The sequence below is a fragment of the Molossus molossus genome, unplaced genomic scaffold (assembly GCF_014108415.1).
Source record: "Molossus molossus isolate mMolMol1 unplaced genomic scaffold, mMolMol1.p scaffold_m16_p_4, whole genome shotgun sequence".
NCBI classification, from domain to species: domain Eukaryota; kingdom Metazoa; phylum Chordata; class Mammalia; order Chiroptera; family Molossidae; genus Molossus; species Molossus molossus.
The window spans coordinates 85337648-85359191 of NW_023425377.1; the positions used below are offsets into that span (position 1 = coordinate 85337648).

The following is a 21544-nucleotide window of genomic DNA, read 5'->3' on the forward strand; positions in this document are numbered from 1 at the left end:
TTTACTGCTGCATAAATCCTGCATTTCCTAATACTAGTCCAGTCAGTGTTTCACAAAACATTTTCCTTATATTTTTCTTTGGTTAACAAATTACCATCTTTTATATTAGGACCACACACAGGATAGTCCTAATAGTTATCCCATGGACAAGAAAAACTGTCCAAGTTCTAGATTTCAATAAGAAGTCCAATCCGATTAGCAGAAGTACAGAGTATCTTTCCCTTGATGCTTTTGGGCTCACTCCCACATAAAGCACTGCAATGAATCTTCGCATAGTTAGATTCATGCTGTAATTTTACCAATTACTAGCATATCCTGCTAGCTATTTCGCAAGCAAGGATTATGTCTCATATATCTGCATATCCTCAAGTCTAACTTCGTTCATATCCAGCACATAGTTCAATAAATGTTTGCTGAACTCAAGTCTAAATTTTTCACTTTATTCCACAAAGTTCTTTCTCCTTCAACTTAACACCTTTTGACTGTTCACTACATGCCAAACATTGTGCACAAGGAATAGAAAGAAATTCCTTATAGAAATGTTTGCAGAATACAACTCAAAGAACAAACAAAACCACCTAATTAAAAAATGGACAAAATACTTAAAAAGACATTTCTCCAAAGAAGACATCAAATGGCCAACAGCATATGAAAGGTGCTCAAGCTGATTAATCAATAGGGAAATGCAAATCAAGAGCATAATGAGGCTCCTGGTTGGTTTGGCTCAGAGGTTAGAGCATCGACCCTCAGATGAAAGAGTCACAGGCTCAATTCTGGTCAAGAGAATTACAAAGTACTTCAGTTGCAATTCGATCCCCGGCCCTGGTTGGAGTCATGTGGAAGACAGCCAATCGATGTGTCTCTCTCACATCGATGTTTCTCTCTTTCTTTCTTTCTCCCTCCCTCTCACCCTCTCACTCTATCTGAAAATCAGTGGAAGAAAATATCCTTGGGTGAGGATTAAAAAAAAAAAAGCATGAAGAGGTATCACCTCATACCCAGTAGGATGGCTATTACCAAAATAACAGAAAATAACAAGTGTTGGTGAATATGTGGAGAAATTGCAACCCTTGTGCACTGGTGATGAAAATGTAAAATGGTACAGCCACTATGGGATACATGGCAGTTCCCCAGAAACTTACAAATAGAACTATTGTATGATCCAGCAATTCCACTTCTAGGTATATACCCAAAAGAAGTAAAAACAGGAACTTGAAGAGACATAAACACACCCATGTTCATAGCATTATTCACAAGAGCCAAGAGGTAAGAAGAGATGCAACCCAAGTGTCCACCGATAGGTGAATGGCTAAACAGAATGGGGTATATACATAAAATGGAACATTATTCAACCTTTAAAAAAAAAGAAATTAGATACTACAACATGGAGGACATTATGTTAAGTGAAATAATCCAGACACAAAAGGACAAATACTGTGATTCCACTTACATGAGGTCCCTAAAGTAGTCTAATCCAGAGACAGAAAGTAGAATGATGGCTGCCAAGGGCTGGTGGGAGGGAGGACTGGGGAGTTAGTATTTAATGGGGACAGAGTTTCAGTTTTACAAGATGAAGAGTTCTATGGATGGATGGTAATAATGGTAGCATAACAATGTGAGCGTACTTAATGTCACTGAACTGTACACTTAAAAATGGTTAAGATGGTAAATTTTGTTATGTGTATTTTACAATTAAAAAATAATTGTCTGCAGAAGAATAGACTAGATTTCTTTAGTGAGTATCCCGCAGAATTAGCTGAAGTTATGCCCTTGCCTTCCAAACAGCCATGTGATAAAGAAAACGTCCCTTAAACTCTAAAATCATACCAAAGGCCCACAAGTTTGGCCCATCGGTGCCCTTCCCCCCAAGAGTACTATTTTTCTTTTAATTAAATATGGAAAATCCAACAACATTCAATTGTTTTATTTCTAGCCCCTACAGCTTGGGAATACGATTTCTAGTACTGAGCTTCTTGCAACAAATGTTACTATACCCCAGAAATCTGAATCTCTTACAAACATTAAGAGGTAAAACAATTTCATTAACTAGAATCAACCCAAAAAAGGCTTTTCTATTAAGCCTTTGTAGGCTACTAATTTATGGTCCCAACTGTTGTTTCTTGCTTTGTATTTTAAAAATGTTTTTAGACAGCCTGGCCTATGTGGCTCAGTGGTTGAGGGTTGACCCATATACCAAGAGGTTGCCAGTTCGATTCCTGGTCAGGGCACATGCCCAGGTTGTGGGCTCAATCCCCAGTGGGGGAAATGCAGGAGGCAGCCAACTGACATTCTCTCTCATCGATGTTTCTATCTCTCTCTTTCTCATCCCTTTCTCTCTAAAAAAAAAAAAAAAAAAAAATTCAATAAAAAAAAATTGAATAAAAATGTGTTTAGATACACTCAAGGATTGCTAGAAAGATCATTTAACTATTTGAGGTTGTAAACTGAATGAATTTATCTTGCCATTCTCAAAAATTTTTTTTTTTTTTTTTACACTTATCTTCAGATAGAGTGGGAGGGAGAGAGAGAGAGAAACATCAACGTGAGAGAGACACATTGACTGGCTGCCACCCACATAAGCCCAACCGGATCCAGGGACAAACTGCAAACGAGGTACGTGCCCTTAGCGGGAACTGAACCCGGGTCTCTCTGTTCCGTGGGCCAACGCTCTAACCGCTGAACCAAACCAGCCAGGACACCATTCTCAAATTCTTAAAACAGAAAAAAGTGTTTGCTTTCTTCATACAATGAAAAGGGTTCGTGCACTGAAACACTATTAAAATATAAACAGACAAGACTGTAGTAGTTTCAATAAATTAACTTCCAGATATGTGACGCTTACAGTAAAAATAGTTGGTAAAAATATTTTAAATTGAGAGATTATGTCTTCTACAAATCTAAAGGGTAACAAAGCAAAGATGTCTACCTGCTGTTTCCAGTCCATGGCAAGTGTTCAGTTCAGCCAGAAGCTGGTTAAAATCATCCTGATGAGCAATCCAGTTGTCCTGAAAAATACCAAAAACAAGCAATCAATTACAGGCCAATTTGAAGTCTACCTAAGCTGGTTGAGATAAGATATATTTTGAAATCAAGAAAATCTGGTGGTTAATGTGAAATTTTAAATGTTTCATCAAAATATTATTTTATAAATTTGAATGATATAATATACATTTGAAATGTAATTTATTTATTTTAGTATTAAAAATGGGCTTCTTGAAAGCTTTGGTCCTGATGTCAAATTTGGATAACTTATTAATAGTCAATTTAGTCAAATAATCAACAGGCAATCTGTGTGCTAAATATTAAAGGAAAGTAAAATTTTTTCTCAATAAGGGAAAATTATGTAAATCATAGAAAAAAAAGCAGTGATGAACTTGGGGACTCTCTCCATTGCTCATTTGAACTTCAAATATTTTATTTGCTGGCACAGACCCCAGTTTTACAAAATAACACTGGGGAAGGGAGGAGGAAGGACTCCAAGTTCCCTGAATCAAGCAGCACCCATTTGGTAAGGTGACAAGCTAATAAGTTCAGTATAACAAAGAGAATTTGATTTTAAGAGAGAATGAACATCTCCAAAGCAATCTAAACCAGTGGGAAGCAAGATATCAATATAGGAATTTACCTCATTTATACTATTTTAAGATTGCTTAAGGTTACAGCATATTAATAGGTTTACTGGGCAATGCTTCTCCTAAAAAATTAAGCACATCTGTATATCTATTTCTCAATAACTACCTTCAAAATCTACCTTACATAAACTCCTTTAGTCATTTAAATTTTTAGTTGTTAGTCCAGAAAATTTTAGCCGATCTACTCTGCTACTCAGTGCTGCTGAACTAATCAAAGTAAGTCAGCTTACTTAAAGACATTCTCGGATTTTCTACCAGATTCTGTTGGTTGTAAAAATTTAAGAACAAAGCTTTTGGCTTAGACACTTTCTAAAGCAAATAATAATACTGAAAATGAAAAGCATGATAGGATAGGCCATTACTTTTTAATTCCAGTGTCGTATTTTCAGTGTCAATGTTTAAGAGGAAATGTGAATAAATTTAACTGCTCTACACCAACAGACATACACAACAGTATAGGAAAAGAACACCACTTTCTTGCAGAAAAAATTTTTAATTTCTTTCTGAAACTGAATGTCAGCAACTTCTAATAATACAAGCTAATATTAGAACACAGGTAAAGAAAAAAATTATCTGTCCTGAAATGAGTATTTCTATAAAAAGAATACGTTTTGCAAAGTTTAGCAATAAAACTAGTTTGTATCTCTTACACATAAGCAAGTAAAGAACCCCATGAAGACAATAAGGCAAAGTGAGGACGGGACACAGGATGAAGAGCCAGCTCAGCTATGGGCCTTTTACTTAATCAAAACATGGAGTATAGCCCTGGCCGGTTTAGCTCAGCGGTTAGAGTGTCAGCCTGTGGTCCAGAGAGACGCGGGTTCAGTTTCCACTAAGAGCACGTACCTTGGTTGCTGTTTTGTCCCGGCCCTGGTTGGGTCCTGTGTGTGGCAACCACTCAATGTGTCCCTTTCACGTCAATGCCCCCCGCCCCCCCCACGCTATCTGAACAAAATATCGAAAAATGTCCTCAGGTGAGGATAAAAAAAAAACATGGAGTATGACACGCACTTGAATAGTTAAAAACTAATCAATCTGATTGGTTTAAAATTTATATATTTACAAAAAAAGTCAATTATGCAAGGAAAACCCCCAGAAGACACACTGTTGCTCACTTCATTATTGATCGTAGCTCCAAGTCCCAGGTGGTTATTTTTAACTTGAACTTTAATATGATCTGTGGCCCCTTGCTCTTGAGCCCCTAAACCCTGTGGAGATTAAACACAAAGACAGTTAGCTTTATATCAGGCATAAAGAGTGATGTCCCTATTTTCCCTCATCTACCATTCAATTAATTACTAAACATCTAGGAACAAGGCACCACCTATGTTCTCAAAGAGAATATAGTCTAACGGATTCTTATAAGATATGTCTGTATTATGAAAAGTAAACTTACAATAATGAATACTGGTTCTTCAACCTGAGACCTAACTGAAGGCCCATATACACACTATGGAGAACACGCCTTTTCCTAATGCTCTGAATCAGAGTTCTGCCACAAAACTATGAAAAGCCCACTGGAGGTCTTATGAGCCTATGGCTCTGCTCATTAAATAGTTTTAGAAAACCATACCGAGAAAGGGGGAAAGGGACTTCAGGTACCCTACATCAATTAACATTCATCTGTAAGGTATCCCACAGAGCTCGGTGTACTGCAGAACTAAAAGGTACCCTCAGAGTGACTTCAGCAGAGTGAATGAAGAGGAAATAAGATGATATAAAGGGCTAGACCTCACAGGACCTTGGAAATTATGGTAGAAATTTGGATCTTATTTTTTAAAACAATGGGAAACCACTGAACTTTTACACAAAGGAATAACACGATCTAACCTCTGTATTTAAAAGCTCATTCTGGCTGTTGTGCACCAAATGGCCTCAGGAGGAAAAGAAGGGAGGCAGGGAAGCAGGACAGAGGTTGTTAGGGTGATCAGAGCAGCGGTGGTGGTGGCTGGACCAGAATGATGTCCTGGAGAGAGGAATAACGACTGAGGACGCAGAAAGTGAGAGATGCAGGAACAAGCATTACTCCCAGGTTTCTGGCTTGAGTAAGCAGGTAGACAGGGTACCATTTTCAAAAATGGGGAAACTTGAGACGAAACAGATCTGGGGGATCAAGTTTTATAATAAAAATGATAAACTCGAGATGCCTACTCAAGCGGAAATGTCAAGCAGGCTGATTAATTTATCAATCTGGAGCTCAGAGGACAGATCTGGACTAGACAGAGAAAAGCAACTGAATTAGATAATCTCACCATTTAGATCATTCAAGCATGGTATGGCATAAATGACTTCACCTGAGCAGAGTACAGCAAAGGGCCTGGGGCTCCAAAGCTCAGTAGTCTGGAGGAAGAAGAGCCAGCAACAAACCTAGGAGTGGCTGGTGAGGTGAGGAAAAAAACAAGAGAAAGAAGTATTGTGGAAGTCAAGACAAAAGTACTTCAAGAAGGAAGTAGTCAATTATGTCCAATGGTGCTAAGGGATTCATTAACGTGAGGACAAAGAAGGGTCCACTGGATTTGGCAACAAGATCACTAAAGACCTTGACAAGAACCATGTAAGTATAAAGAGATCAGAAGTCCTATTTGAGTCAGGAATAACTAGAATGTGAGGAAAAGTAGAGAATGTGTAGTCTAGCTATGAAGGGGAATAAAATATTACTCTTAACAACATAAATCTGATGGTTAAGTACGATTCCAACCAACTAATTAAAAGGCACTGTCTATGAAAGATGCTAATTATGCAGCTTACTTTTTGTTTTTAGGGAGCAAGAGATAGAAACATTGACCGGCTGCCTCCTGCACATCCCTTACTGGGGATTGAGCCCACAACCTGGGCATGTGCCCTGACCAGGAATCAAACTGGGAACTCACAGTCCATGGACGATGCTCAGTCCACTGAGCCACACCAGCTGGGCTAATCATGCAGTTTAAATGATAAAGAGAGACAGTTGACATTTATGTTCAAGTCTAACTTGATCATCACAAGGTCACTACACTTCAGTTATTTCCCCAAAATCACTTCTTGATCCAAAACATAAATTTTTCTCAGTCTCCTAAGAAAGATACATTCTTCTGACTTGCAGTCTCTTTGTATGGCTCTGATTTTTTTTTCTCTTCTCCAAAATACCTTTCCTTTAGACCACCCCATCTTCTCCAGCATCCTCTGGCCAAACTTGGAATCATCATTACTCCACGTGGTATTTCTTGGATCCACAGCCCATTTCTGCTTCCGCCGACCTGCAAATAACAAATTATCTCCTTAGCAACTTATCTTTCAAACCTGGAAAACACCATACAAATACACACATACCTAATACATACACACATACTTGCATAAAATATGACCTACATTACATTTTATTAGACACAGATACCAGATTGAATAATTTACCCTGGTTTCCTCAATAACTATATATTCTCAACATACAAACTGACCTTTTAAGACAAAAATAAAGATATTCTCTCCAAAGATGACAAATCGAAATCCCTAGATATAGCATCAGCTGGGCCTTCCACAGCCAGCTAAAGGTAGCAACTCATGAACACACCTGTCAGCGCCATCAGCAGCATCACATCAGCAGAGGCAGGTGCAGCAGGCAGTAGAGCTTTTGTTGCCATATATTATGTGCCAAATGCCAGACACATATTATTAGATTCAATTTTCACAATAACCCAGTGAAGACAGATATTCTTTTCTTTTTTAATTGATTTTTACAAAGAGAGGAAGGGAGAGGGAGAGAGAGATAGAAACATCAGTGAGAGAGAACATTGATTCGCCGTCTCCTGTATGCCCCCCCACAACTTGGGACCACAACTTGGGCAAGTGCCCTGACCACGAATCGAACCAGCGACCTCTGGGTGCATGCGTCAATGTTCTACCACAGAGCCACACCGGCTGGGCTGAGGATAGATATTCTTATTTCCACTTTTCAGGTGAGAAAATCTGAGGCTTAGAGATAGAAATGTGCCTAATGTCCCCAAGCAAAATCCAGAGCCTTTATACAAACAAAGCTTACACTGACATCAAAGCTTATATTCTTAGTCCACAATATACAATAGTCATTATGATCCTGGAGAGTCAGCTGTGTCCTCCACACATGTGATCTCCAGATACTTACGATACCTTTCCTTCTCACTGAAATGCCCTCAAGTCTTATGACTCCTTCTATAAATTTCCAGAATCTGCTTCTTTTTTTGGCATTTAATTAACATTTTTCTGTGTTATACCTATTTATATCCATCCATCTCTTAAGTTTGCTGTTAGACCATAATCCCCTATGACTCAAATTTGTGTCTTATTCTTCCTTCTGAGTCATTGCGGTAGTAAAAAACACTACCTATAGTAGGCACTCAATAATCATGTGAATGCACAAATGAAGGAGAAAAAAGAAAGAGGGAAAGAAGAAAGGAGACCTGGAATGGGAAAGGAAGATAGGAATATAACTAAATTAAGGGACTGCTTTGAGTTTCTTCAAAGTATTTTTTTAAAATACATATAAATAACTGACCACTGGAAACTCAAACTTCTCATTGTAGTTTTAAGAAAACTTGTGGCAGAGATATAAAACCTCAAACGTTCACAGAACAAAAATATGAAACCCAAAAGTAAACCGTGGCCACGTGAGAAATTTGGAGGTCAAGGATCATTATCATTCACCTACTCCACCAGTTGAAGCCCAGTATCTCACTATCAACAGCAACACCATGCTTTGGCAGTCTTATAACCTGCAGTCAGAGAGGCTCACTGTAATGCATGAGAAGTCAACACAGAGACCCATAACAGTACACACCCTGGCAAAAATAAGTAAACTTTTTACAAGCATGCAAAGAAAGGCTACTTAGAAAGCAAAACAAGTTGGGCTCAAATTTATAGTGTTTCCCAGGAAAACGGAGACCCCAAAATGCTACATGTGACTAAGTTATCACTTTATTTATCCTAGTAAATACTCAGTATAATGTTGCCTCTACTAATGAACAACATACCAGAGACAAGCCTTGTTAACCAGCGTTCTCTCTGTTGAGTTCATATTTCTACACACAGTACTTGGCAGAAGTCTCTGACTATGGCTTATATGAAGGAAACAATGTTTTTGTTTTTGTTTCGTTAATCCTCACCCGAGGATATTTTTCCACTGATTTTCAGATAGAGTGGGAGGGAGGCAAAAAGAGAGAGAGAGAGAGAGAAACATTGACGTGAGAGAGATTGGTTGCCTTCTGCACAACCCCAACCAGGGCCAGGGATCGAACTGCAACTGAGGTGTGTGCCCATGACCAGAATTGAATCCACGACTCTTTGGTCTGTGGGCCGACGCTCTAACCACTAAGCCAAACCAGCCAGGGTGAAGGAGACAGTTTTGAGAATGACTGAGCCCACACTCTGCAATAAGAACTGCATACAGTTTATGTACATACATATATGTTTACAGCAGACCATAATGCTCACACACGAGACTGGATGGCTACGGAGGCCAATTCTCTTCACCAAGGAAATGGCAGGTAACCTCAACAATAGGGTAGAGTAGTGTTTTCCAAATGAGGATGTTAAAAAGCAGGGAGGGGTTTCCCACTAAATTTAAGAAGCATGACAGAGTTAAACAACATTTTTTAAAAATATGTTTTTATTGATATTTTTGAGAAAGAGAGGAAAGGAGAGAAAGATAAACATCGATATGAGAAAGAAACATCAATCGGCTGCTTCCTGCATGCCCCCTGCTAGGGATTGAGCCTGCAACCTGGGCACGTGCCCTGACCAGGAATCGAACTGGGACGTTTCAGTCCATGGGATGATGATGCTCAGTCCACTTAGCTACACTGGCCAGGCAAAATTTAATAGTGTTCCATACTAGAGACTTTCTCAGACTTTTACTGTGCAAATGTGTAGGTCCCCTTAGAGGAGGCAGAGCAACCATGTCATGTTTCCCAAACTTATTGAACAGAACTCTACTTCCCTGAAACACTTTCTGGGTCTAGTGTTGTACACGTTTCCAGGTTTGGGAAATCTTGGCAAGGAAAAGACTATCTCTGGTCTGTTCAGAGTGGATCCACTTTTATATGTGCTTTGTTATTCTTATTCCACAGCCTATTCTCTGCTTCAATGACAGTTTTATTAATACCTATGTGCAGAAAAGAGTTAACCTAGCAGGCCTGACTGCTAGCTAACCTTCCAAAGTCTTGCCTACAAGGCTGGTCCTTGGCTGGGAAGGTTTCAGGAAGTTTCCTACCATTCTCAGAAATGATAAAAGTAGCTCACTATGCTTAACTGTTTACACAAACAATGTGGTTTATGTCGATTACCTGCTTTCCTTCCAGGAGGCTGGAATTTTGGTACATGCCAAACAGAAGTTGCCTATGTGATCACAGCCCCCGATAAAAACCCCGGGCACGTAGTCTCTTAAATCAGATGGATTTAACTGATATTTTCAGAGCATTCCACCCCAAAGCAGCAGAATATACATTCTTTTCAAGTGCACATGGAACATTTTCTAGAATACACCACATATTAGGACACAAAACAAGGCTCAATAAATTTAAGATTAAAATTGTATCAAGCATCTTCTCCAACCACAATGAAACTAGAAATCAATAACAAGAAAAAAAACTAAACAACACACAAACACTTGGAGGCTAAACAACATGTTACTAAACAATGAATGAGCCAACAATGACATCAAGGAAGAAATCAAAAGTTACCTCGAGACAAATAAAAATGAACACAACTTAAAACCTTTGGGATGCAGAGAAAGCAGTGCAAAGAGGAAAACTCAAAGCAATGCAGGCCTACTTCAAGAAGCAAGATAAATCTCAGATAAACAATCTAACTTTACACCTAAAGGAACTAGAAAAAGGACAACAAACAGCCCAAAGTGAGCACAAGGAAGGAAATAAAAGATTAGAGTTCAAATAAATGGCATAGAGACTAAAAAACAATACAAAAGATCAATAAAACCAAGAGCTGATTCTTTGAAAAGATAAATAAGATTGACAAACCTTTAACCAGACTACTCAAGAAAAAAGAGAGAGAACCCAAATAAAATCAGAAATGAAAGAGAATTAACAACTGACACCAAAGAAATTCAAAGGATTGTAACAAAATATTATGAACAACTATATGCCAACAAATTGGACAACATGGACAAAAGGGATAAATTCCTGGAAACATATAATCTTCCAAAAGTGAATCTCAAAGAATTAGAAAATCTGAATAGACTGATTACAAATAATGAGATGGAAACAGTAATAAAAACGACTCTCACCCTGGCCAGTTTGGCTCAGTGGTTGGAGTGTCGGCCCATTGACCAGAGAGTCCTGGGTTCAGTTCCCACTAACGTACCTCAGTTGTGGTTTGTCCCCAGCCCATGTTGGGGTTGTATGGGTGGCAACCACTTGATGTGTCTCTTTCACATAGATGTCCCCCACCCCCCCATCTGAAGATAAATGCAAAAATGTCCTCAGGTGAGGGAAAAAAAAACAAAACCCTCAACAAACAAAAGTCCTGGATTGGACAGCTTCACAGGTGAACTTTACCAAACATTCAAATAAGAAATTACACCTATCCTTCTCAACTATCCCAAGAAATTCAAGAAAAGGGAAGACTCCCAAGCTCATTTTATAAGGCCAGCTTTATCCTAATTCCAAAACCAGATAAAGACACTACAAAGAAAGGAAAGTATAGGCCAATATCCCTGATGAACATAGGTCCAAAAATCCTCAACAAAATATTAGCTAGCCAGATCCAGCAAGACATTAAAAAAATCATACACCATGATCAAGTGGGATTTATTCTGAGGATACAAGGTTGGTGCAATATCCACAAATCAATAAATGTGATACACCACATAAACAAAAGAAGGATAAAAATCACATGATCATATCGATAGATGCAGAAAAAGTATTTGACAAAATCTAGCACCCATTTATAATAAAAAATCTCAGTAAAGTGGGTATAGAGGGAACATAACTCAACATAATAAAGACCATATACAACAAAGCCACCAACAATATCATATTCAACCGGCAAAACTAAAAGCATTTCCCTTAAGATGAGGAATAAGACAGGGATGTCCGCTTTCAACCACTCTTACTCAACATAATACTGGAAATCCTAGCCACAACTATCAGACAAGAAGAAGAAATAAAAGGCATCCGAATTGGAAAGGAAAAGGTGAAACTGACATTATTTGCAGATTACATGATACTGTATAGAGCGAACACTAAAGACTCTACCAAAAAATTAGGAGAACTGATAAAGGAATTCAGTAAAGCCGCAGGATACAAAATAAATATCCAGATATCAATTGCATTTTTATATGCCAATAAGGAACTATCAGAAAGGGAAACTAAGGAAACAATACCATTCACAATTGCATAAAAAAATGCCTAGGAGCCCTGGCTGGTCTGGTTCAGCAGTAAGAATATCACCCGTGGACCAAAGAGTCTCGAGTTTGATTCCAGCCAAGGGCACGTACCTCAGTTTCACTTTGTCCCTGGCTCGGGTTGGGGTTGTGTGGGTGGCAACCAATCAATGTGTCTCCCTCACATCGATGTTTTTCTCTCTCTCTCTCTCCCCCCTTCTCCTCCTCCTCCTCCCGCTTTGTCTGAAGATTAATGTAAAAATATCCTCGAGTGAGGATTTAAAAAAAAAAAAATGCCTAGGGATAAATTTTAACCAAGAATGTAAAAGACCTGTATTTAGAAAACTATTAAGCTACAGAAGAAAAATACTGAAAATAATAATAATAATAAGATAATAATATAGTGTTCATGGATAGGAAGAATTAACATCATTACAATGCCCATACTACCACCCAGCTGGTGTGGCTCAGTGGTTGAGTGTCGACCCATGCACCAAGAAGTTGCCAGTTCAATTCTTGATCAGGGCACATTCCCAGATGGTGGGCCCAATCCCCAGTAGGGGGCATGTAGAAGGCAGCCAATCGATGTTCTCTCTCATTGATGTTTCTATCTCTCTCCCCCTCTTCCTTCCTCTCTTTCTAAAATCAATAAAGAAAAAATATTTTTTTAAAATGTCCACTACCTAAAGCAATCTATAGATTCAATGCAATTCCTATCAAGATACAAATGGTGTATTTCACAAAACTACAATATTCCAAAAATTTATATGGTATTACAAAAGACTGCAAATAGCCACAGCAATCTTGAGAAAACTGGATCCACTTTTTCTCAAGTTGGAGGAATCATACTACTTGATATCAAACTATACTATAAGCCCACAGTATTCAAAGCATCATGGTACTGGCAAAAAAACCCAAAACAGACATATAGATCAATGGAACAGAATACAGGCCCAGAAATAAACCCACACCTTTATGGTCAATTAATACTTGATAAAGGCGGTAAGAACATATAATGGGGTAAAGACAGTCTATTCAATTAATGGTGTTCGGAAAACTGGACAGATACATGCAAAAAGAAACAAAAAAAGAAAACTAGACCACATCCTTACACCTTACACAAGAATAAACTCAAAATGGACTAAATACTTAAATGGAAGACTCAAAACCATAAAAATCCTAGAAGAAAACACAGGCAAGTAAAATCTCAGACATTTCTTGTAGCAATATTATTTTGGATATATACCCCTGGGCAAGGGAAACAAAAGAAAAAACAAAGGGGACTACATTAAACTAAAAAGTTTTTGCACAGCAAAGGAAACCATCAATAAAATGAAAAAACTACCCACTGAATGGGAGAACATATTTACCAATGATACATCTGATAAGGGGTTAATATCCAAAATTTATAAAGAACTTATAAACTCAACACCAAAAAAACAAACAGTCCAATTAAAAAATGGGCAATGGACCTGACTAAGCACTTCTCAAAAGAGGACACACAGATGGCCGATAGATATATGAAATGATGCTCAATATTACTAATCATCAGAGAAATGTAAATTTCTATGAGATAGCAATTCACACCTCTCAGAATGGCTATCATCAATAAATCAACAATCAACAGTGTTGACAAGGATGTGGAGAAAAGGGAACCTTACCTTTTGCTACAACATGGATGGACCTGGAGAGTATTATGCTAAGTGAAATAAACCAGTCAGAGAAAGTCAAATACCATTTGACTTGACTTATATGTAGAATCTAATGACAGAGGGAAAGAGAAGTTGAGGGAAGTAGAAGGAGGTAAAGGGGGGATAAATGGTGACAAAAGGAGACCTGACTTTGCGCGGTGCACACACAATACAATGTAGAGATGATGTACTATAGAACTGTTCACTTGAAACCTGTATACTTTTATTAATCAATGCCGCCCCAATAAATTCAATAAAAATAAAAGAATAACATAAAAGAGAACTTTTCTATGCTTCCATATTCTCATCTCTAAAACAAGAACACCAGTCTAAAATATCTAATCACAAGGAATGTCACAGACATTAATTTAGCAAAAATTTTTAGAAGACAGGCCCTGGCCGGTTTGGCTCAGTGGTTGGAGCGTTGGCCTACAGTCCAGAGAGACCTGGGTTCGGTTCCCGCTAAGGGCACGTACCTCGGTTGCAGTTTGTCCCCATCCCTGGTAGGTCGTGCGGGTGGCAGCCACTCGATGTGTCCTTTTCACGTCGAAGTTTCTCTCTCTCTCTCTCTTTCTCTCTCTCCCTCCCACCCACTCTATCTGAACAAAAAATGGGGAAAAAAAAAATGTCCTCGGGTGAGGATTAAAAAAAACCAAAAACATAAAATATTACATATTATCATGACAAATATTTGAAAATGTGGAGTCATGGGAACTGAAAATATTTCCTTAAAGTCATGCAATTTGAATTACTGATGTCTACAAATAGACTTTATACCTGTATACCACCTTCATACTTTGAACTAGTTTCACACTCACCACCTCATTGGCTTTTTTAAACCAATCTAGTGATGAAAATAATAAATGAAGTTTTTAAAAGCCCCACAGAAACTAATCACTGAAAAAGATATAAGTGAATAGCAGAGCCAGGGCCAATGTTCCCAGTGCCTGCTGAATTAAGCACATGTCAAAGAATATTAAAGCCAGAAGAGACCACAGAGATCTACGCTCTAAGGTCACCATCTTATTCTATATTCCATTCTATGAGTCCTCACTTAAAAACAATAGAAAACTGATAGTCCTAGTAGCAAGAATGTAAAGATAGAGCAATAACTAGATCAATTTTGTCCATTTCTAACTCAATAACGAGGTAAATTATTTTGCTCTGAACCTTAATTCCTGCTCCTGTAAACTGGAATGGAGCCTAACCCATTTAGTTTTGTGCTCACATTCCTCCATCCCCTTAGATAAGAGGATGTTGACAGCATTTATTTCACAAAATCCCGGGGTAATTGCTATTGGTCTATTAAGTAAGCTGTTTCTGTTCATTGCTAACATTTCCAAAAGTATGACCAAAGCTCGACTGCCCTCTGGTGGCAGGCAATCTTAGCTACAGGTCCCATTCAGAAGTTCCACAGCGCTTCAGAAAGGGGATTAGTGAATATCACAAAGTGATGGTAAATGTCAAGGGCAAACTGAGGCAGGATGAGGCATCTCGGCTAACACTCATGTCATGGAAGAGTGTTAATTCAAACAAAGTCCAAACCGCCACAGTCTTACTTAGCCCTGCACCCCCTAAATAAGGCTACTCCCTGTATTTGACGCTTCTAATAATCCCTTTGCTTTTCAATTTCTGGGTTCAATACATGTTCGAGAATGGCATGTCAATGTCTAAGGAGATTCTGCCGGCCCAACCTCCTTCTTCTAACCTGAGGGAGCTGAGGCCCAGGGAAGTGAAAAGAACCAGTTGGGGTTCTCACGACCGGAGTCCTAATTCTCATTCAAACCCACCGCGCGCGTGCCCAGCTCTGAACGTGACCCTTGCAGAGACCGACAGCTAACTTTGGGGGACGGCTGGGCTGGGAAATCTCCGCGGCAGGCAGGACGAACCAAACCCGGTGCTCCGGCTCGTGGCAGCCTCCACCTCACTGAGCGCCAGCGTCCCGCACCCCCTGTTACTGGGGCCATCCGCCGCGTCACCCGGAACCTTCACCCCCGCTCCCCGGTCGGGCCTCCGCGCCCAACACTCACGCTCAGCCAGCATCGACATGTCGCAGAGCTTGTGACGCTGCAGGTCTCGGAACCCAAGCAACTGGAGCTACGGGGCAGGCGGGTAGCCGAGAAGTTGGAAACGCCTGACTCGCACGCCGGAGAACTGCAGCGGCGAGGGCGCGCGCTGGTGACGTCAGTGAGGCGCGACCGGCTCCTCCGCCGTGCCGGGGCTCGGGGGCGGGGCTGGGGCGGGGCTGGGGCGGGGCTGGGGCGGGGCTGGGGCGGGGCTCGGGGGCGGGGCTGGGGGCGGGGTGGAACGCGTATGGCAGGTGGGAGAGTGCAGACGCAGTTGGGGAGAGGTCTGAGGTCTCCGGATCTAATGGAGGTATAGAGAGCAGCATCGATTCCTTGACTTGAGCACGTTCCTGTGCTAAACGATTGGATGTATGTAAAGCCTTTATAAGAGTGCCGCAGAGTAAGCGCTCTCATCACTAATTGCTAAATGTCAAGCGTGGTGCCTTCTGGAAATAAGAAATGAACTCTGCCCTCAAGTAGCTCACAATCTATTGTGGAAAATAAATATGTAAATAATAGTCCCAAATCCCCTCAGGATTATTTTAAACGGTGTGGACATTGGAGTTTGAGAAACTCGACCAGAGGGGGAAGACTGCACTGTGGTGTCCCATCTCTTTTCTTAATGTCGAGAGAGAGGTGAGCAAGCATGAATCCCAAGTAAAACAAATATCTAAATTTGGAGAAAATGTTGTCTCCCTTTAAATGACATGATGCCTTCATCAAGACAAAGCTGTTGTTTTTTTCTCCATCACAACGTGCACTCTGAAGCTTTGCTTTTATCATATTCTTTTTTGTATCCATACCAGGACCTTGTTTGTGAATTTTAACTAAAGTGCCTCTGTCTACAGAGACATTCTAATGAGATTCTGGCAATGAGAGTCTCAGGCAGACAGTAAGGACGTGTTTTGAACAGGTGACTCTCCAGTGAACTTTGGGTAACAGTACAGAAAGAAGCCTCCCCCTTCATAAGCAGAACATAAAGAGAGCAGCCAGGTGCCAAGAGAGGCTTTGTAAAGGACTAGATTCCTGTTCTAGATAAACTCCACCTTTAACTAGGAGTCTAGACAAGCAAGGTAAACTTCTGGTTTTATAAAAATCAGAGAAAAGAATCACAAAAGAATAGTTGCTGCTATCACTGAGTACCCAGGACTTGAGGGGGATGAGGAGATGCAAAATCAAAGGAATTTTCACAGGCAAAGCAGGAAGCAGATAAATTGTGACAGAGGGAAGAGGATTAAAATAGGGAGTTGGACTTGCACAAACTTAGGAAGGCAGGACCATCCTATTCTTAGGACAATTAGCTGATCTGTTTGATTAGACCAGAGAAAATGAAAGGTAGTTATATAGTGTGGCCAATTGTGACTTGATCAGGAAGTCAGCATCTTTTCAAGCACTACATATGTTGGTATATGATTTCAGGAAGATAATTTTGTCTCTAGTATGGTTAGAAAGATTGAAGCAGAAGTTTACAACACTGTTGCCATGGTCCAGGGATGGTCAACACTAAAATAAGACACTGAATGTGACAGTAAATGGCAAGGAATTGTTGTGTTTTGTGTCCTTCTTTCCTGAAAATGTTCAGTCAGAGGCCACAGAGGAATGTTGTAGAAGGGACTCTGTATTTGGGTGAATGCTTTAGGCCAATGGTTTCCAAAGTTTGTTCCAACTCCAGCATTCCTTGTGTCTATGAAATATCTATGAAGATCATCTACTGAAAAAAAAAATTTTTAAGTTTGGGATTTTAAAAACTTATAGAATCTTATTTATATTTTAAAATTCTCAGCTGGGAGTGGATATTACACTTTTAAAGAGAAGGTGATTCCCCCTGTGTTCATAGCATCGCTATTTACAATAGCTAAGATCTGGAAACAGCTCAAGTGTCCATCAGTAGACTAGTGAATAAAAAAAACTGTGGTACATGTACACAATGGAATACTATTCAGCTGTAGGAAAGAAAGATTTCTTACCCTTTGAGATGACATGGAGGAAACTGGAGAGTATTATGCTAAGTGAAATAAGCCAGTCAGAGAAAGACAAGTATCACATGATTTCACTTATTTGTGAAATATAATGAACAAAATAAGCTGATGAACAAAACAGATCCAGAGACATGGAAGTAGGGAACAGACTGACAAACCCTAGAGGAAAGGGGGTGGGGGTGTGGGGGGAGATAAACCAAAGAACTTATATGCATAACCAATGGACACAGACAACAGTGCAGTGGGGGTGGGGGTGGGGGTGGGGGGAGGATGTCAATGGAGAAAAAAGGAGGGACATCTGTGATAAAAATATATATTAATAAATTAAGTATTTAAAAAAGGTGATTCAATACAAGACATTCAGTTTTACTCTTCAGTCTGGTGGCAGATCCTCTCAGAGCAGTGCTTCTCAACCTTTAATGTATGTGTGAATCACCTGGGGATCTTGTGAAAATGCAGCTTCTGGTTCAGCAGGTCTGGGGTAGGGCCAGAGAGTCTGTATTTCTAACAAGCTTTCAAGGATGTGGATGCTGATGATCCACAGACTTTACTTTATGTAGCAGGCAAACAATCAAAGGTATACATGAACTCAGGGTTAAAATATACTCTTTTTTTTTTCCTCTTCAAAAAAATGCTTTATGAAGAACACCTTTTGGTAATAGTGACAAATGCTTTCAAAACACTTTAAAGAACTGAACATAAAAGATACTTGTGTAAGTTATCTGTGCTAGTCTCCTGCCTTCGGGCAAGTAAAGACCAATAGCAGGGACAGATACCTGCTACTTCTTTTCTGCATCTCTGGTTAATCTCAATCTATTTTTTTAATTGATTTTAGAGAGAGAGAGGAAGGGAGAGGGAGATAGAAACATTGATGAGAGAGAACATCGATTGGCTGCCTCCTGCATGCCCTCCCCTGGGGATCGGGCCCACAACCTGGGCATGTGCCCTGACCGGGAATCAAACCGGTGACCTCTTGCTGCATGGGTCGACACTCAACCACTGAGCCACACCAGCTGGGCTTAATCTATTTCTTAATCTCTCTCTCTCTCTCTCTCTCTCTCTCTGTTTCTGCCTCTCTGTGTCTCTCTGTCTCTCTCTCTACACACACACACACATACACACACACACATACAATTATAAAATATATTTATACCTTATGTGCAATCACAAAAAGGAATTCTCACATGTTGCGTTACATTTTATATTATATTTCAGACATTTCACTAAAATTTTATCTATAAAAGAAATAGAGCAGAATCTTGCCAGTTAAACTGTGCTCATTCCTAAAGGCACCAGTTTGATACTGTGTGTGTGTGTGTGTGTGTGTGTGTGTGTGTGTGTGTGTGTAGGAGCAGTCAGAAAACATAATAGAGCCTAAATTCTGTACCAACTTGAAGTGTGACTTTGAGCAAGTCATTTCCCCTCTTTTGATATCAGTGTTTGAGTCTATGAAAAAAGGATGATCTCTGAAAGCATAAGTCAATGATATCAGCATTCAAAGGAGTATAATTAAGAGCTCGGATTCTGAAGCTAGACTTTCTGGGTTCAAATCTTAGCTCTGTTACTTTCTAGCTTTGTTAACCTGCTGTGTATCTTGGACATGTTACTTTACCTCTCTATGCTGCTGTTCTGCATTTGTAACACACAACAGAGCCTACTTTGTAAAGTTGTTAAGAAGAAAAAAGAGATTATACATGTTAAATACTTAGAATGGTATATGGAACATAGAAAACACTCAATATAGCATTCAGTAAAGCACTGTTATAATTTTAAAGAAAATAGAGGTTAGGATGATTATTTCAATAAATATTTATTATTTCAGGCAGTGTACTAGGTACTAGAGTTACAAAGGTAAACAAAAAACAATCATGAGCCTATTCTCATTGAGTTTGCTGAAAAGATAGACATTGATCAAGTAACTATATACTTAAATGTAAAATTACAGCTGTGATGGTGAGGTATATGAGGCTAGAACAGAATTTGAGAAGGCATTTAGTTTGTTCAGGATAATTAGAGAGAACTTACACAAGAAAGTAAGAAGTGAATTAAAACGTGGCCTGATTCGCAGGCCCCTCTGGCTGTTGTGCAGTCATGGATACTTGTGAGATAAAGGGCACACCTGCCAGCAGCGGGGAAGACTGGTCTGGTCCTCCCTATGTGAGCTGGTCCACTGTGTCTGGCACATGGCATGAGCTCAACAAATCATATATCATTATTTTTTAAATATGAGGAAGTGGTCAATAGTATTGGAAACAGGTAAGAGATGAAGTAGTATGAGTATGAATGTACTCCGTGTGGCAATGAACTGATTTCATTGCTTCTGAAAGTCTCCTTTGGAGACTAGGTTGTTAAAAAAAAAAAAAAAAAGAGTAAGAAAGAGAGATGTAGGATCCTGCAAGCCAAACAAGAATAAAAAATCAAAGAACACACATTTCCTCACCCAACTTTTCCCTCCATACACACCAAAAACAGAACTACCATTTGAAAGGGCACTTTGCTATGTAGGAGCAGGGGGTATTTTTGAGCCAGGAATCTGGAAAATTACCCCATAGCCAACAGCCTATCCATGAAATGAATAAACAAAAGCAGTCTTCATCTATAGAAGACTGCTATAAAAAGAAAACAGAAATGAGAATCAAAACATTTCAGTGGATGGAAATCCATCCTCACAAAAATAGCCATGAAACAGAAGAAAACTGTACATAGTACTTCATATTGAGTTAAATATCCTCAACTAGTCATTTGGTGACATGGAGGGAAAAGATCAAACTTGAATCAGAAATTTAGAAGCTAACAGAAATAAACAAAAAGAGTGTGAGTGTAAGTTGGAAACTTAAAACATAGTTAATCTTCTAACTCTTGCCCACTTTTTGTAGGGGCTGAAGAAATTTTGCTGGCAAACCTCCTCATAGATTTTTTTTTCTTGAATCATGAGAGAAGAAATTGCAACGACAGTTTTCTTTGTCACAAGATTGGTGAGAAAGCATGATAAATTGAGTAAACAACAAATAGAAAACTTTGCAGAAAAGCTTTTGACCATCTTGTTTGAAACCTACAGAAGCCACTGGCACTCTGACTGCCCTTCCAAAGGGCAGGCCTTCAGGTGTATCAGGATAAACAATAATCAGAATAAAGATCCCCTTCTACAGAGGGCTTGTGCTCAAAGTAATGTGGATTTTTCTCACCTGGGACTTCCAAGGGAGATGACTATATGGGTAGATCCCTTTGAAGTTTGCTGTAGGTATGGTAAGAAAAATCATCCATTTACAGTTGCTTCTTTCAAGGGCAGATGGGAGAAGTGGGAGCTCTCCTGACAAATCCACGGCGCTGTCCACAGAGCCTCACTAGACTACTCCTCTGGCACTTCCTCCGATGAAGAAAGTAACAGAGAGCCTCAGATACTCCCAAAGTCAGCAATCCAAAGAGTATTTATCAGGTTGAAAACTTGAAACAGCCCTTTCGATCTTGGTTCCAAATCCCCCACAAAAAGAACCTGGTGGATGGCCATCTGGGCCTCCTAGGAAATGCTTACCATGTGTTGCGTAAGAGCCCCAAGGCCCATAAGCCTGTTGCTGTGTGCCGGGTGGACAGGTACCACTGGGTCAGCACAAATCGGTAATGCAGTGGGACAGAGCTCAGCGAAGCTACTTTATTTTCTCCAAAACAAAACTAGTCTAAGGTTGAGAGGCTCATGAAACAGAAAGAATAACCACGTTAGAGACCAGAGTGCATGATGGTGAATCCTCACACAAATGATGATGATGTTCTTAGCTATACTTTTAATTCTTATTTAATTTTATATGAAGTTTTATGTAACATTAAGGAA

The 21544-nt window shown here is 39.6% G+C and overlaps 2 protein-coding genes across 4 annotated transcripts in view; one reads left to right on the plus strand and one right to left on the minus strand.

Moving 5' to 3' along the window:
* PINX1 (PIN2 (TERF1) interacting telomerase inhibitor 1) overlaps window positions 1–15819 on the minus strand; it is a 91206-nt gene extending 75387 nt beyond the window's left edge. The window contains exons 1-4 of one of the 3 annotated variants that reach the window (XM_036240421.1): window positions 7180–7296; window positions 6764–6868; window positions 4748–4840; window positions 2927–3005 (exon numbers count right to left, since the gene is read on the minus strand). In XM_036240421.1, the coding sequence (XP_036096314.1) occupies window positions 2927–3005; window positions 4748–4840; window positions 6764–6817 (226 nt within the window). In that variant the 5' untranslated portion in view covers window positions 6818–6868; window positions 7180–7296. Of the gene's footprint in view, window positions 1–2926; window positions 3006–4747; window positions 4841–6758; window positions 6869–7179; window positions 7297–15703 lie in introns of those variants that run through there. The other 2 variants (XM_036240420.1, XM_036240419.1) reach the window with 2 other exon arrangements.
* Window positions 15820–20648: 4829 nt separating this feature from the next.
* On the plus strand, window positions 20649–21337 carry LOC118643492 (protein BTG4-like). Its single transcript, XM_036281605.1, is given in 2 exon segments — window positions 20649–21117; window positions 21120–21337. Coding segments are annotated over 2 exon segments (687 nt in total).
* Window positions 21338–21544: the final 207 nt, after the last annotated feature.